The sequence below is a fragment of the Rissa tridactyla genome, chromosome 2, assembly GCF_028500815.1.
Source record: "Rissa tridactyla isolate bRisTri1 chromosome 2, bRisTri1.patW.cur.20221130, whole genome shotgun sequence".
Taxonomy (NCBI): Eukaryota; Metazoa; Chordata; class Aves; order Charadriiformes; family Laridae; genus Rissa; species Rissa tridactyla.
In genome coordinates this window covers 77,936,828-77,952,957 of record NC_071467.1, presented here as the reverse complement: position 1 = coordinate 77,952,957, position 16,130 = coordinate 77,936,828, and the positions used below count along the sequence as shown (strand labels likewise).

The following is a 16,130-nucleotide window of genomic DNA, read 5'->3' as shown; positions in this document are numbered from 1 at the left end:
AGAGGGACAGAGTCACCTCTCTTGACCTGCTGGCCATGCTTGTTTTGATGCAGCCCAGGATACAGTTGGCTTTCTGGGCTGCGAGCGCACATTGTTGTCTCATGCTCAGCTTTTCATCCACCAGTACCCCCAAGTCCTTCTCAGCAGGTCTGCTCTCAATCCGTTGATACCTCAGCCTGTATTGATACCGGGGATTGCTATGACCCAGGTACAGGACCCTGCACTTGGCCTTGTTGAACTTCATGAATTTCACACAGGCCCACTTCTTGAGCCTGTCCAGACCCCTCTGGATGGCATCCCATCCCTCAGGCATGAAACCAAAACACCCAGGGCAAAAATAACTGAATCCTTAGTCCTTTCACAGGCACCTCTGGGCTTATCAAATTTTATCAAGTTCAAGTGGTAATGTCCCGGCTTCTCATCTCCCCCCTTGTGGAGGTTCCCACCCCACAGTGTAGCTGCTAGAACAGGAGGCATGTTAATGCTGTGCCAGATCGTAATGCTGCATATGAAACCAGAGGTAAGGGGAGGATTTGCAGTAAGATTACTGACTATGGACTGGAGCAAATGAGCCCTGAACACCTCTCTCCTAAACAGTAACTTACCAGCAAAACAGTAGTTTTTGGTAGAAGGATGGGACACACTTTTAGTAACGATAGCGCATAAGCAACTCGATCAGCTTCCTTTACTAGATGGACCCCTTCCCCCTGTCTGGGGTTCTTTTAAGCCAATAAAAGGATGTTGAGGACCTGGACTATTACTTATCAATGTTTAGGACTGGCAATTAAGTATCTTTGACTCCTAATTAGTGGCAAGTCCCTAACAATTAGGTGACTGACAAAAATACTGAAGTGTAACACTTAGAATTTTGGTGTACACAATACAAATGCAGAAAAGCACGTAATTGCATGAATGTGGTAAAGATCACGAAAGTAAAGTTTTTTACCTAAAAAAACCCTTAGTTGGGGGAAACCTGTTTGCTATGTTCTTGCATGTAGCTGAACATGTGATCCTTCAGAGCACATTGCACAGCGAGTCCATTTTGTCAAATGTTTCATAGACAATGGGTAGAGTAAAAGCAAAGGAGGAATGAGAGGAAGAGTTTTCTGTTTAGGCCATGCATTTTAGAGGCATTGCTTGTTTCCTAACTGTTAACAATGCATTCAATATCTTCAGTGCTCCAAGACAGGGCGTAAAGGAACTGGGTAATTTACAGGAGATTTATGTCATTGTGGGCAAAATGTAGAAGGTATTGTTCATCAAAAGAAAATCTATGGTTAACTTAGTAAAAGAAGCCTAGAATTCAAAGTCCATATTTGAAAAGGAACTTGGTGACAAGACTGAATATTAATTCCCCTTGAAACATGTCCCTGAAAGTGAGGTGAGTGTCCACTAAAAACAAACATGTCGCCTATTCAAGACACTGAATTCTGAATAGTTATTGGACATGCAGGCAAGTGCCAGAGGAGACATCTATAAACAAAATTCACATACATTTCACTGAAACACATTACATCTTAAGTTTACTTCATTCTTAGTTTGAAAACTAACCGTAAATTCCACTAGTCAGTTCTTTGACTGGATTTGAGGTGTTCTCCAATATTAAGAACATACAATGGGGCTTTTTTTGCCATTTCAGAGTTCGAGTTCCCATAGCGGCTATAGCTTGGGACTCATTCCTGCCTTAGCAGCCTGGGAAGGACGGCATGGTTGCAGGCCCCCGGTGTTGACTTGCAACTTGCTGAGGGCTTTAAAACTATCAAATTGAAAATTTGCTGCTTAGCATAGCGGGAAGCTAGCCTCCAAAGCGTTATAGTTGCAGCGTTACTGTTGTTGTCCTGCTGCCTGAAAGCATTAATGATGAACCAGGATATAAAGGCCTGCAAAGAGGCAGTCCAAAATGGCTTCTCCTCCAGGAGGCTCGTAATTTGACCACGCAAGTGTTAAACGGGTGTGGAGATTCGAGTAAGGGCGCTGTGTTAGCAGGCTGCTCTGTACACGGGGTACAGAAATGGGCTTCTCTAGTAGTAGCACTGGGATCACACCAGGGATGCCTGGAGGATTGCTACAAATTGAGCTGTCAGCAGGCAGCCTTGCTGCTGTGGATTTACTATGGTTTTATGACTTTTCGTTTCTCTACAAGCAGTGTGCAAAAATACACGTAAGTTCTTGACGTGTTCAGTTATTAAAAAAAAAAACAAACCTACAAATCTTGACAAATGTGTCCTGGTTTGCGTCACATAACAATTTAATTTGCTAGGTGCGTTTGAGTAGCGTGATTAATTGTAACACATGTCCATAAATGGATTAGATTTAGAAGAATCCAAATTAACTACTATGCCCCTCTCTCATATATATTTTTTTTTAAATCTCTGTCAGACTAAAGAAGCTTTTTCTTCCTTGGACATTTCTAGTTTCATTTTACATATGGGTTAATAATATGAAATAATATGGAATAAATGTTTATCACTCTAAATGGTTCTCAGGTGCCAATGTGAATGTGAGCATCCAAGAAGCAGTACTTAAGAATTAGAACTGTACTTCCTCTATGCAACCAGGCCAGTCTACTTGCTGAGGTGGAGCTGAAGATGCTCCTAGTCCTCCCTGTGCCTTTGAGGTATTCATTCAAGCTACTCACGATTAAGTGATTTCATTTTTTGTAACAATTTCCGTCACAAAAGCTTGACTCGTTTGACATGAAATGTAGCTTGTAAACATGGAGTTACACAAATAGCTGGTAGAGAAAATGTAAGAGGAAAGTGGTGGCTTTCTTCACTACAAAATTTGATGGTTTTATGAAGAGATGATGAAAGTAGGAACTTTCCTTATCTAAATAAAATGAATGATGTTGAATATAAGAAGGATTTGAGTCCTGAGCTCCCAGTCTGATGACCTGCTCAACAGGCCCTGAACTTCTCCAGGGAAAATGGTTCCAAATTAAGCCTTTAGTTCCTTTTAAGTTCCCTTTACATCAATGTCATTTTTTTTCAATTCTTTTGTTTAAAATACACAAAATTGAAACAAAAGCTTGTGCTCAGTCAGTATTTGCAGTGAAAAAAAGAAATCCATTCAATTCAGAAGAGACCTGTTCCTTTTGTGTAGGGTAAAATGATTTTCCTCCCTCTATCTATCAAAATATTTTTAAAAACATGTTATGAACACAACCTACCTACCCTTACTTTACTGCGGTACAGGATTGCATCTCTAACTCAGGTGTAATCTCTGAAGTCCTGGATTCACTGGAATCAATAAAACTACTCCCATTGATGTCAGTTGAAGCTAAAATACTGCCTATAAGCTGGGACGTAGATGTGCCTTTACATGATTAAAATACAATGGGAATCTTAGAAATATTTTTTGGGGTTTGTTTTTTAAGTAAGTATAGCTTTGAAATTTACATCGTAGAAGATGTTTTGCTTAATGACTTGGACTTACTGAGGTTTGGGTGTGCTTTCAGGTCATGCTTTTGAAATAGTATCATGATAGAAAAATAACAATAAGGTAAGGTATATCTAATGGTATTTGTTTGAAGAACCTGGCTTTTTATACTGTGGAAATAAATAGAAGCATGATCAGGGACTTACTTGTCTTTTGTTTGGTTTACTTTGAAAATGCTTTTCTAAATGGATAAGACTTTACATTTCCGTAATGAAAATAAATGAACCATTTATTTTTTCAAGTTCAGTTAGTGATTTTCCTGAATGTGTTTTTCAACCACTACAGTATGAACGTTATCTATCTTTAGGTTCTTGGAAAGGGAGAGGGTATATTAATCCTTCAGAAAGCATGTTTTGATGTGTAAGCAAGGCCCCCTATAAATGCGAACTGTTTTTCTCTCGAGTTTTATAACACTGTTACATTCATTTTGGCCTTTGTTTTGATTGCATGTGAGAGCTATCCTTTCTTTTGACTACGTATTGCTGTCACAAACTCAGAGCTTAGGAGATGGCTAAGAGACTCAGGTTCTTTTATCTTACAGCCCTGTCGTTCCCAGGTGACATACCGTGCCATTCTTTTTATGAAGCAGCAACATTCTTTTCTACTGATGTCTTAATACCTGAAAAATTAAATAAATATTTTGCACCAGACAAACTGAAGTTTAACACAGTGGAACAAAAAGCAAAGATTTATAAGTATTTTTTAATCAATGGACTGTTTGGTAATTCCAAAGGCTATTCAAGAACTTATACAATATAATAAAAGCAAATCACAAAAGATAACTGTTGGACTGAAAATATTTAAATGGGCTGTTAATGTTGATTCAGCTGCCTTGTGAAGATAGTCTCCCACACTAACAGATGAGAAAAACACAGATGAGAACAAAAGACGTGCATTCAACATACACATACTATATACATCAAAGAAATAAGAGTTTGTTAGGAGAAATCCCTCCATAATATAAACATATAATAGAAATGGGAATAGAGCTCTCTATCTGAAGTCATTTTTTTATAAAAAATTGTAGTTCAAATGTAGAAAAGATTTTAGCCTAGTTTCCGAAGGAAGTACCAGACTATCATGATGTTTGGTTAATTAAAGTCAAACTTAAACTAGGAGTAAAAGTCTCAGAGATTCTCAAAATTTTCAGGAATTTGATTAAAGTGGCTATGCAGAGGCAAAAAAAAATCAGTCTGTTCCATGTCCTCCATGAGAAAACAGTAGAATTTTGTTCTACGTTATTTAGCAACAGTCTTCTCCAGTTTGAAATAAGATGTTTTGGAAATAACATTTCAGTTGTCCTTTTCTAAAATAATATAACTAAATAATTCGAAATACATCTTGGTACAAAACATGACAATATCCTTTTTTCATTATACACAAATATTAAGAAATATTATTTAAAGACAAAAGCAAGGTCAATAGCATAATCAATGTTTATGTTCTATCATTACAAATTGTTTTTAATTTATGATGCCTTTTCTCATATTACTACCAGTATGCGTCATGATAATTTTCTAATGTAATTTATCATTTACATAGATATGTATTTTGAGATGTATGTTTTTATTTTATATTTAGTGTAAAATTCCCAACTAACTGTTGAGCTGTCCCTTGAAATTTAGTCTTTAAAGGTCTTGTTGCATCTCTGCCAGGCATAGCCAGCCATAAATGTAACAATCTTAACTGACTAAATCCACTCTCAACTAAAAGCAACAATATGGTGAATTAGGCCACAAGTTTTAGGACAGCTTGTAAGGAGAACTTTGAAAATGTGGTTGACTTTGAACTATTGCAATGATGTTTTTGGAGTCAGCAAATGGCCTCAAATTGTTCCGAGTCCACAAGTGTACCCTAAGAACTAAAGTACTTAAACCCATCCTATGAGCCCCTGAAGTTTTCCTCTGTGGGTATCTAGAGACCCCTCCCAGGAGGGCTTGACCTCATCTCTTCCTTCTGTCCACATGGAGCACATGAGGTGGAGTTTTGGTTTTGGGAGAACCACTGATTTGGTTCTCCTCAACAGCTCTATTGAAGCAGAATGCTTCAGTGCTTTCCTAGTTCTTTCTTACCAGTTTTGCTGAGATGAGGCCGCAGTGTTTCATCTCAGACTTTTATTCTACTATGTGGCTGCTTTATTATTGTATCTATGGCTCTAGCTGGTCGAATTGCTTTGGAGAGGGCCATATTCCTGAAATCCCACTTGAGTAAATTGTTTACGCATTGGACAGGGTGAGAAGAGGAGGATAATCCAAGCAGAGATAGCAGTTTCCATATTTCCAGTCCCTGACAAATCCTTCCAATCAGACTATGTCTTCATGCTAGCAGCACTAAATATACCCATGTGTGATCTGGATTACACTTTTACTCTCCCCTCCTTTACTAACTTCCAAATCTGAGACCATTCAGAGCAAGATCATTGTTCTGCTTATACTTGTGTTTTGTAGCATCGGATCACATCCGTGCTTTCATCGAGCACAATGCGATTTTTGATTCCTCTGTGGCAGACGCGGTAGTTGGTAAAGCAGTGCAGCACTCCCTGTTTGTGAGAGAAGCCAGCAGGCTCTGCCAGGTCATTATTGGTGCCAGAACTTCTTGGAGTCATTCATTGCTAGGATATTCTTCTGAATTTTCTCAGAGAGATTTTTACTGCTATAAATATTTTCTGGGCAATCTACTTGTACTTTTGTTTCCCCTGCCATTCTGAGCCTTTCATGGGTGTTATCCAGTGGTTGAACAGACAGGCATGACAGCAGACAAACTTTCTTATAAGCTACACACCAAGCAAGAAGACAGGAAAAACTAACAAATGGTCTCTACAGATACTCTTAAGGAACATCTTTCTTTTCTGGCTCATGTAACAACATATGAGTATGCCTTCTGTTAGGGTGTACGAAGGGACACTGATTTCTTGTAGTCTGTCTTTCTAGAAATGAATGAGCTGGTCTGTTCATCTCAAACATGTGTTAGCGAAGCGGCGTTCAATACATTGCCACTAAATTAACTTCTTCCTCTGTTGCTTATTTTTATCTGACAACGGGTTCATTGCATATCTCACACATTCTGCTTTTCATGACCCTCACCTGTCTACACCTCAAAGACCTCCTACTTATAGCAGCTTTTATTTTTGATTGAAACACATCAATACAAAAATCAACAGCAAATGAGGAACTGAAACTTTTAGATCATTGTCACTGTATTGAAACGAACATTGTAGTAGCTGCTATACTGATTGAATTATCACTGCTTATATGCTACTAGAAAAGAGCTTGTGTTTCAAGATGTTTGAAAGTGATATAGCACTTCTCCCAGGCTGTCATTGAATTTTTCCAAGACATTTGCCTTTGCAACAGAAAATACTTTTATTTGGAAAACTGAAATATATGGCAAATGTTAAATGGATTAAAAGCTGGCTCACTAACAAATTGAAAAACGTGGTGTTAACGGATAGATACAGATGACTGGGATGTGTCTGGCAGGGTCTGCCTGGAATCAGTTCTTGGGTCAATAGCACTTAACATTTTTAGCAAGTCTAGACAGTGATATAAGACATCTTCAGTAAAGCCTGACTACGACAGAGATTGTTGAAGTAGTAAATAATATGCTAGATAATTGCAGAAGAAGTTAATAAAACGTATTTTAATATTGCCAAACAGCAGCCTCTTGTATGGGATAGGAAACTATATGTAGTTGTAAAGCTGTGATTTAGAGAAGGACGAGTTATCAAAGATAATTGGGTCTACTTAAGCGCTTTGTGCAATGTTGTGGAAGGAAAAAGCACTAATGCAATAAAGTATGTGTTAAAGCCAGACTGTCAAGTGGAACAGGGTCATGATTGCTTCTGCATGCTGTATTGATAAGGCTGCTTCTAGAGTGCCAAGTCAAATTTTGGTGTCCAGTCTTAAGGAAAATACAAAAGGAAGACATAGGGATACACAGGACCTGGAGATCAGGTTTTAAATCCTATGTAACTTTAAGAAGTTCATCTTCGTTTGTCATTATGTATGGGTTACTTGGGCATGAAAAATTTGTAGGTATGGGATAAGGAACACTTTCAGTATCATTGATAAAGGTGCAGCAAAATTCAGTGACTGGAAAATTAAATTAAGAGGAAAATGCAGCCTTGAATTAACTTGCAGTTCGTTAGCTTTGAGAATTACTAAATAGTGGAACAGCTGATGCGGGGAGGTGATAGACTCATCAGTGCTAGACATCGTTAAAAAAAAAAAGAAATGGGAAAGACAGAGTGCTCTGGCTAGAAGATGCGCTGTAATCCAGTCGCTGGAGGGGACTGTGCGTTGGAGGTGAATAGCCAGTTGGGATAGCAAGCGGGGTGGTTCTGGCTGTTGCTGAGATCTGTTAATTTTATGATTTCCTTTCTACAGTTCATGTGGTACGAGGAGAACAGTGGTACATGTTCTGTCCTCAGTCTAAAACATACATGATTTAAACAGTTTTCTAGAGTCACAAAGAAATTACTTCCCCTGCTGTATACAGGACCAGACAGTTTGCTTGTTCCTTACTGTCTTCTGATCCAGAAACCAGTCAAGGCCGAAACTCGGATCATGGAAAGGTTGATCCAGTCCATTTTCATAGATGGTCCCTGAGTATATAACTCATGTGGTCACCGTTGTAGTGATCACCAGGTTTTAAGGTGGGAAGGGACTTTGCACAGCCTTGAGGAGTGAACAGCAGTGGTCCAGCTGAAGTCTTGGGGCTAACAGCTCTTTCTTGCCTGAAGTACAACACTGTGAAACCAGGAAGTTTGTCGCAAGTCCACCTGGTCTCAGAACATGAGAGTCTTAAACGTAGCACTGGGCTCTCCCGTGCCTTGCTGTGTTAGTGAGGCAGGGGTTTCTGGGGGAATAATTTTTTCCAAACTCTAATAAATGGAACAATTAGAAAAGCTATCAGACAAAGAAGCTTCTTTTAGATCTGAAATAGCAACACAGCATTTAAACCAAAATAGAGGTTGAAAGCAGTTGTTCTCAGTCTAATTGGATATGTTAATAAGTTAGACCATCTGAGAGAAAAGGTAGTGGACTGAGGAAAATATGAGATCAAAAGGCTATTATCACCATGAGAAAGAGAGGAGCAGGTAATCTATTGCTTGTTGGAACATGGTGGTATCAGCTGGGGTAGGGACTATGGAAGACGAAGGTTGTACTATGTGATAAAACCACTGTTTCTATTGTGTCCATATTTTGTAGTATTTAGTGGAATTACAAACTTAGTATGCTCCCTTTCAGAAGGTACTTTCTGCCGATTACCTCTCTGAGAGGTCATAGGTAGAGAGATCATTTAAAAAATTGTCCCACTGGTGCCTATTTCTTTTTCTCTGTAATAATTTGTCAGTGTGAATTTATTCTGATATTTAATGGTTGTTTAATTTCATCCGTATAGTTTACAAACCACTTGCATCAGGTAAAGCGTATCATGCTCTGGGAAATGCTCCGTGTACTTCCAATACACCTACAGATCTTGATGATGCTCATCAGAAGACGTAGATTGTGGGGCTTGAGAATATTGGCAATTCTCCATTTCTTTCTTAGGTGCGATCTGTTGGTGCATATCAGTCCACAGGGAATTTGCTTCTGATGATGTGTTTAGCAGTTCTGGATCTGTGGGTAATATGCACCTCAGGGAGCCAGATTCTGTGACAGAAATAATTTTTTTGTCCATTGTCCCCTTGTAATGCCTAAGCAGTGTGCAAAATGGATAGTGGTTCATTTATGCATATGCCACTAGATTTTACCGAGGAATTATTTGCTGGTTTGTGTCTTGTACTTGCAGTTTATCAGAATTCCTCTTAATTAAAAGCTTTAACATATTTAGCTACACCTTATTTGGGGCTATTAATTATAAAGGATGGGCTTTATCATGGTACTTATAGTGTTCAGCTTACTGTTTTTATGGATGTAATAGATCTAATTTGTACTGGTATTATTGCCTTTAGCAGTGTGATACTGTGCCTAGAAGCAGAAAAAAAACACTTTCAGTTTCGGATTGTAATTAAAAGTTCATTGATGATCACTGCTATTGGGAATGCTAGAAAAAATATCAGAGGCTTTATTATTGGTTGGCTTTTTGTCTGAGATTTTGAAAGGTTTTGTGGCGTTTTTTTAAAGTCATATTTTATGATTATATTCATTATGACCATTTTCTTTCAGGAATATCAGCCTTGTAACACCAATGCCTGTCCAGAGTTAAAAAAGACAACTCCTTGGACGCCTTGGACCCCAGTCAATATTTCAGACAACGGTGGCCACTATGAACAGCGTTTCCGATACACCTGCAAAGCCCGCTTGCCTGACCCAAATTTGCTGGAGGTGGGAAGGCAAAGGATTGAAATGCGTTATTGTTCCAGCGATGGCACCAGTGGATGCTCGACAGATGGTAAGCAAAGCTCAAGTGGCTATATGATGCCTCCCGCTAGCGAGGTGTCTGCAGTTCCATTTTAAGCACAGAGTGGAAGTTTTTGCTTGCTGGTGTTTTGCGTAACAGAACTGATAATGAAAAGAAGGACATAGTGATCACAACGGGGAATCTAGCTTCTACTGCTGGGCATAGCTTCGTCATTCAGACTAATCAAGTGTCTTTTACCACCGATTATGAGATTTTCCAGGTTATTGTAATGTTCTTTACAATAATCTCCAGGCCATGACATGAGAGCTCAGTTCTTGGAGGATTCTGTCACCTCCTTGTACGCTCTCGGGTTTTTACTGGAGGAGAGTTTGTGCAACATTAATGTATTTGATAAATATTTAGCTAGACTATGTAGTATTGATGCTGAGAAGAACTTTTTGCTTAGTAATTTTGAAGTAGCAACTGTAAGATTCATGCAGGTGTTTAACTAAAAAAGGAGTTTATGAACTGGGTAATTTCTATTATAAAAGTTTATGTTATGCTATTGCTAGCAATTTAAAGTTCTGTTTATTTCTGAGATGGAAACGTAAACTCCTTCAAAATCTTTTCAACTTTAGATGACTTTAAATTGGAATTATTTTATTTCAGAATTTTGTTCTTTCCCTATCACTAATACGTAGTTTTGAATAAAAGTTATGTGTATATATATAAAAAATAAAAACTAGGAGAACTTTTGATAGTCACTCTAATTTTACTAATACATTTCATTAATTATCCAGTTTTAGTTATATATCAGTGTTTCATTTTAAGTGTTATATTTTAGTTATATAATCTAAGGAAATACTGATTTTTAATTATTATATTTTAATATTTATAGTCCTGCTTTCCACTTACATAGCCATTTGTATCTTCACAACACCCAGGTTAGCTGAAAAACTGTATAACTGAAGGCATTGAACTTATCTAAGGCCACAAAGAGAGAATTGTTTCTGAGTCCTCCGGCTTTCTAATTCTCAATATTTTTTTCAGACAGACCAACTATTCTGCAAATCAGTGTTAAGCATTTTCTGCCTATACTGGGTTTACGTGGCAAGGTTTGGTAGTGGGGGGGGGGCGCAGCAGGAGTGGCTTCTGTGAGAAGATGTGAGAAGCTTCCCCCATGCCCTTCATCCTGTGTAAAACCTTCATTGATTCACATTTTTTAAAGAAATACATAGTAGTAAAGTATACAAAATAATAAAACAAATTCTGCGGTACTCCAGATGAGACTTAGTTTCATACTCTATGTCATTTGCATTTCAGGTAATCTACAGTCGCCAGTGTTTATTTTCTAGGTCTGGATAGCAAGGCAGATTTTGGCATGGAGCAACTCTTGTAACATGTGTTTCTTCTGTTTTCCCGTTTTCATTCAAATTAAGCTTCAAACTAGCATTTAGGAAAGATTTTGCTCTGCTAGAATTGGTGTGTGACCTACCTTTCTTGTCCAAAATAAGCCTTTTGTGTGCCAGTGCTGCTTTTTGCTAACTTCCAGCACTTCGATATTTATGACACCTTTTTAAAATTTCATGAGATTAAATGAGAAAGAGAATAATTTTTCCACCAGATAGTACAAAATTAGGAGAGTTACCACAACAACTCGAAGCAGATCTACAGAAGAATCCTGGTATATTCTTGTCTGAAGCTGACATGTCCTCACTTAAAAATAGAGTATATGAAAGCCACCTCACTACTCAGAGAGCAGGTTAGTACGACAAACCAGTGCAAGAGCCGGTTTGTCCTAGACCACATTGCAGCAGGAGAATGAAGTATGGAGACACCTTTCTCAGCTCTGAAGTCATGAACATAAGTCGTCTCCTGGAGTTGGATGCATAAGATGACTCTTTCTTACAGAATATAGCCAGAAGTAACAGTGCCTACATTGTGTTAAAGTGTTCAGGCAGAATGCAGAAGACAAGGGTGTGGGTTCAGGTGCGTTCTTTGCCTGATTAGCTTGAAAATTTTTCTTTCACTTCTGAACATCAGATTCCTGAATTTCCTGCTGTTGTAGCGTATTTGCTGCATCTTGCTGCATCTGCTGCTTTGTTTCATTTGGAAATAATCAATCGTTGGACCAACGTATGGGAGGGACCCTGTTGCATAGTAATTGAAATGTTCATTTGGGAGAAGGATTTTTGCTGACTAATCCCAAAAGTACTGAATAGTTAAATACTTTATATTGAGTAGTCGACAGGGTAGAAACTATTATACATCTGTCCATTCTTCCTAGTGAGTGCCCTCATAACTTTGCCATTAATTTGTGCTTATTCCTTGATTCTTTTTGGCCAGTCAGTCTTTAACTATTCTGTAATGAAAGATCAAACCCGATCAGTGATCCTAGCAACTGCATTAACCAATATGCTTCTGGTGAAAAGAGTTACTGTTATGTCTCCTTTAGCCGCATTTTATTTTGAGCCTGTGTGCTTAGGCATTTTCTGATTATGGATGTCAGAACAGTATGGAGTAGAACATTTTGGGGGAGACACGACAATTTTGATTTGCTGATGTGATGTAACTTACTGACTGTCTCTAAACCGCAGGACCAAGCACTTCCCTGCTCCCAGGTTTGGATTTGGGTCACCACGTCACCCCTTTACTGCTCCTTGATTTCATGGGAAGAAAATACATGAATAAGAGTCATGTAGTGTAGCTGTAGCTTTTGGAACAGAAGGGTCTCAGGTGAATGGGAAACCATGAATTTTGGCAGACACCTTCACAATTTCTGGCTAGATAGCAAGGAAACATCATAACTTACTTCCACCTGATCAGAGCCTGGGTACTGTGAGACATTCTTTTCATTATCTCCGTGTTGAACTGTAGCAATTTGCTGGCTTTTATAGAAAGATTAATACTGGTACAGCATGCTTGGCATACCTCATTACTAAAGATGTGCTCTGCAAAGATCAGTTCTCTGTTCTTCGCAGAAGAGAGCCATTTGTTAGACATTTTCTTATTGCCTATAATCTCCCACTGTGCAACCATAGTCATGCCATGTTAAACAGAATCACGTTTCACTGTCAGACGTTAGCAAAGCAAACTTTCTTTGCAGTCTGAGCTTAGAGGTAGAATTTCTTGCCAGAAACCCACTAGAGTCCTCCTGAGTGTGGTAAGATTTCTATCTCAGTCAACCAAGCAGTAGCATTTGCACGCTATATTCATGCTTTTCTGATCTGAAGTTTGATTAAGAGGAAAGAAAAATACATTTTGTTCTCAGCCTCTGGGTTTTCATATAGTGCCCAGATAGGGAAGGGACAGCTATTTCAAATAAACTGAGAGAGATCGTTTATATTGTTGCACATCTTAATGCAAATATCTGTACAGTCCAGCAAAGTCTAGAAATTACATCACCATAGGCTTTAATGTGTGCTTATGAAACATATTAAATATCTACATTAAACATACCAACTGACTCTGTGTAGGATTATCTGACATATAAGCACTATGAATTGCATTGAAAACATAAGTGTTTAATCCAGGGATAAAAATTTCACAACGTATGAGGTTACCTGAATTTTCCAGGTTGAATTTATCTCACCTAATTCTGGACTCCATTGTAGTCTGCAAAGACAGCAAGCACCCCCAGGGAATGAGGGATCCATCTGAAGATAAGCATCTGATATAATGGACACAAATCACCCTCTGGAGGTGCCATTTTCTTTCCATGGTGTACACAAAGGAGACAGCAAGGATAGGCTTAGACAGGACACTTGGATTTGGCACAGCCAGAGTTAGATGAGGTTAGATCCCAAAATACTTTCAGAAAACAATTAAGCAAAGACAACCCTTCTAATTTCAGTCAGTCTTAAAGAGTCTTTTATTTGCTCTTTTCCTTTTTTAAAAGTTTTTTTGGGGGAGTGGAGGGGTGGGAAAGGAGAATAAAATCTAAATAAAAGTCACAAATTCCTTAAAGGAGAGAAAGGCACCTGGAAACCTGAATTTGTATTCCCAGTTGACACTGCTTTCTCTATGCCAAACTTTAAACAATACTTATTTTTGAAGGCAGGATGTAATTTTGTCTGAAATACTGTTTTGGTGGCCCCAATCTTTTGTGAAGATATCGATTAAATCCTAGTGTTACCTGCAGGAAATCTATAGTGCATTCAGGAGTTAGTACAGAATAAAACAGGTGGTGATAATCAGCAATGTCCTGTAGTCAGGAGGAGTACATGTTGAGATGTTATCTCTTACACTGTCTTATTGAAGCTAAACTGTGGTATTCTGAGATAAGAACAAAATGAATTGTGGAATTTAGAACTGAATTTGATGACAAATTCAAGTTTGATTGACAAACAACAACTCTTCAGTGGAACTTTGGGATTAAATATTTAAACCCAGAAAAGCTAGGTACAAGAAATAAAGTTCTCGTGATAACATAATATCCTTAATTTGCATACTGTTTGGTTTTTTTTTTTTAAATGCATTAATGTTTGTTACTGCATTTTTCCATTTGAATTTTACTAATTAAGTTTTGAAGGTTTATAAGGTTTTTATAAGTTATAGGTATATGGACCTAAAAGTATGTAAGTTTTATGTTTCAATGGTATTGTCAAATACTTGCAGAATATCTTCAGAAAGTGACAACACTGAAACAATCTTTGATTTTCTTTGTTCCCTGCTGCACTTTAAACAGAGTTTCATGCTGTCATTTAGAAATTATTCAGGATACTTTGGCTCCAGATCATCTTTTCCCAAAGTCATGAACCTTGACTGCTTGGATAATTGAATTTCCTTTGTTAAGTTTGAACAGGAGGACATAAAGCATAAATCAGTCAAGTAATATAATTTATCAGGTGTCACTGCTACTTCTCTCTTATTTAGAGATGTATTCCTTAGCTACAGGCTAGGCTAGAGAATTATTATACATATATGTGCTTTATTAGAACCTTGCTTTTAAGGCAAATCAGTTGAACTCGGCTGGGAATGTTGCAGTCTTCAAGAAGAATCAGGCCAATCAAAATCTCATTACAGGCTTTTGCAAAGGCAGATTTATTCTCCTGTACTAGCCAGAGCAGGAGACTTTCATGTTAACATGTCTCCAAGCAGGATTAATTTCTTGTGGAGTTATAAGACTATTCCAATTGGACCAAAAAGTTTTTAAAAATTACTTAGAAATTGTCAAATCATCATTGGTCTAGTGGAATGTGTCCCTGCCCATGGCAGGGAGGTTGGAACTAGATGATCTTTCAACCCAAACCATTCTGTGATTCTATGATCTTGATTTAGATCAGAATTATGTAACTTAATTAGATATTTTTTTTCTGTTATACATGCTTGCTAAGTATAACGGAATAAGTAAATCAGCAGCAAAACAGTGCTCATTTCTCTGTAATTTTACCCATATTGAACAAAGCGTAAACACTTAAAATGAGAAAATAGTCTGTTTAGATGTCAGTTCATATCTTCTGTCTTCCCTCATCTTAGAAGTTGATGGTTATTTTGTGCACAAAATCCCTATGATTGCTTCTACTGAAGTTTTTGCAGTACTTGTTACTTCTGGAAATTTTTACCTTAGGGAAGCACAGCTGCCTGTTTAAAATTGTACTGGGATTAAGTAGTTAAAGTCCCTTTTCTGGCCTCGGTGTGCAGCAGTTTATTTATTGAGTATGACTTCTAAACAACTGAAAATAAGCCTGTTGGTAAACTGCAGGCAGAATTCATACATTCTAGTTGTTCACAGAGCTTTAAGTCAACCATAGGCTTTCTGAGAACAATTTAGTTTAAAACATTTGAATCGTGAACCTGTCATAAATGCCGGTTCTGGATTTGATTCACAGCTGTTCTGTCTGTCTTGAGAAAACTATTCATTAATTCACTGATGATGCTATGACTGATCATTCTTTTTGCAGATTTTGCAACTATTTCTGTAGATAGACTTTAAATAAGGAGAGCTTAGGTCATGTTTTAGCAACCAGACTTTTGCTGTTACCAAGCCCAGGGCATTGGCCCTTGCATTCTGTTTTTGCGAGATATTTTCATCTTGGGGGCAATAAAATGAGAAATACAGAAGGATTAATGTTGTTTTCTGTGGCATAATCTGGTTTCTGTTCTTGGAGGTGAATATGGACCAATCAGAATGTGACCCAAATGACAAACAGAGGCAGCAAGCAAGAAAACCACAGTTTTATGAGAAAAGTAGGAGTTTTCAGTTTCATGCCACTTGATCTTAGTTTTAATATAATTAAAACTATAATTTATTTATTAATTAAAACTATTTATTAAATATAACTAGTTTTATATTTATAACTTCTCCTACTGAATTTGATGTAAACTGTGATACAGATAGGACTCGG

At 37.8% G+C, this 16,130-nt stretch overlaps 1 protein-coding gene across 10 annotated transcripts in view; it reads left to right on the top strand.

The window, feature by feature from the left end:
* The window catches only part of SEMA5A (semaphorin 5A), a 417,613-nt gene that overhangs the window by 365,460 nt on the left and 36,023 nt on the right, over positions 1 to 16,130 (top strand). For all 10 annotated transcript variants that reach the window (XM_054193340.1, XM_054193343.1, XM_054193348.1 and 7 more), the window contains one exon: positions 9,609 to 9,834. In XM_054193340.1, coding sequence (XP_054049315.1) covers positions 9,609 to 9,834 — 226 coding nt within the window. The remainder of the gene's footprint in view (positions 1 to 9,608; positions 9,835 to 16,130) is intronic.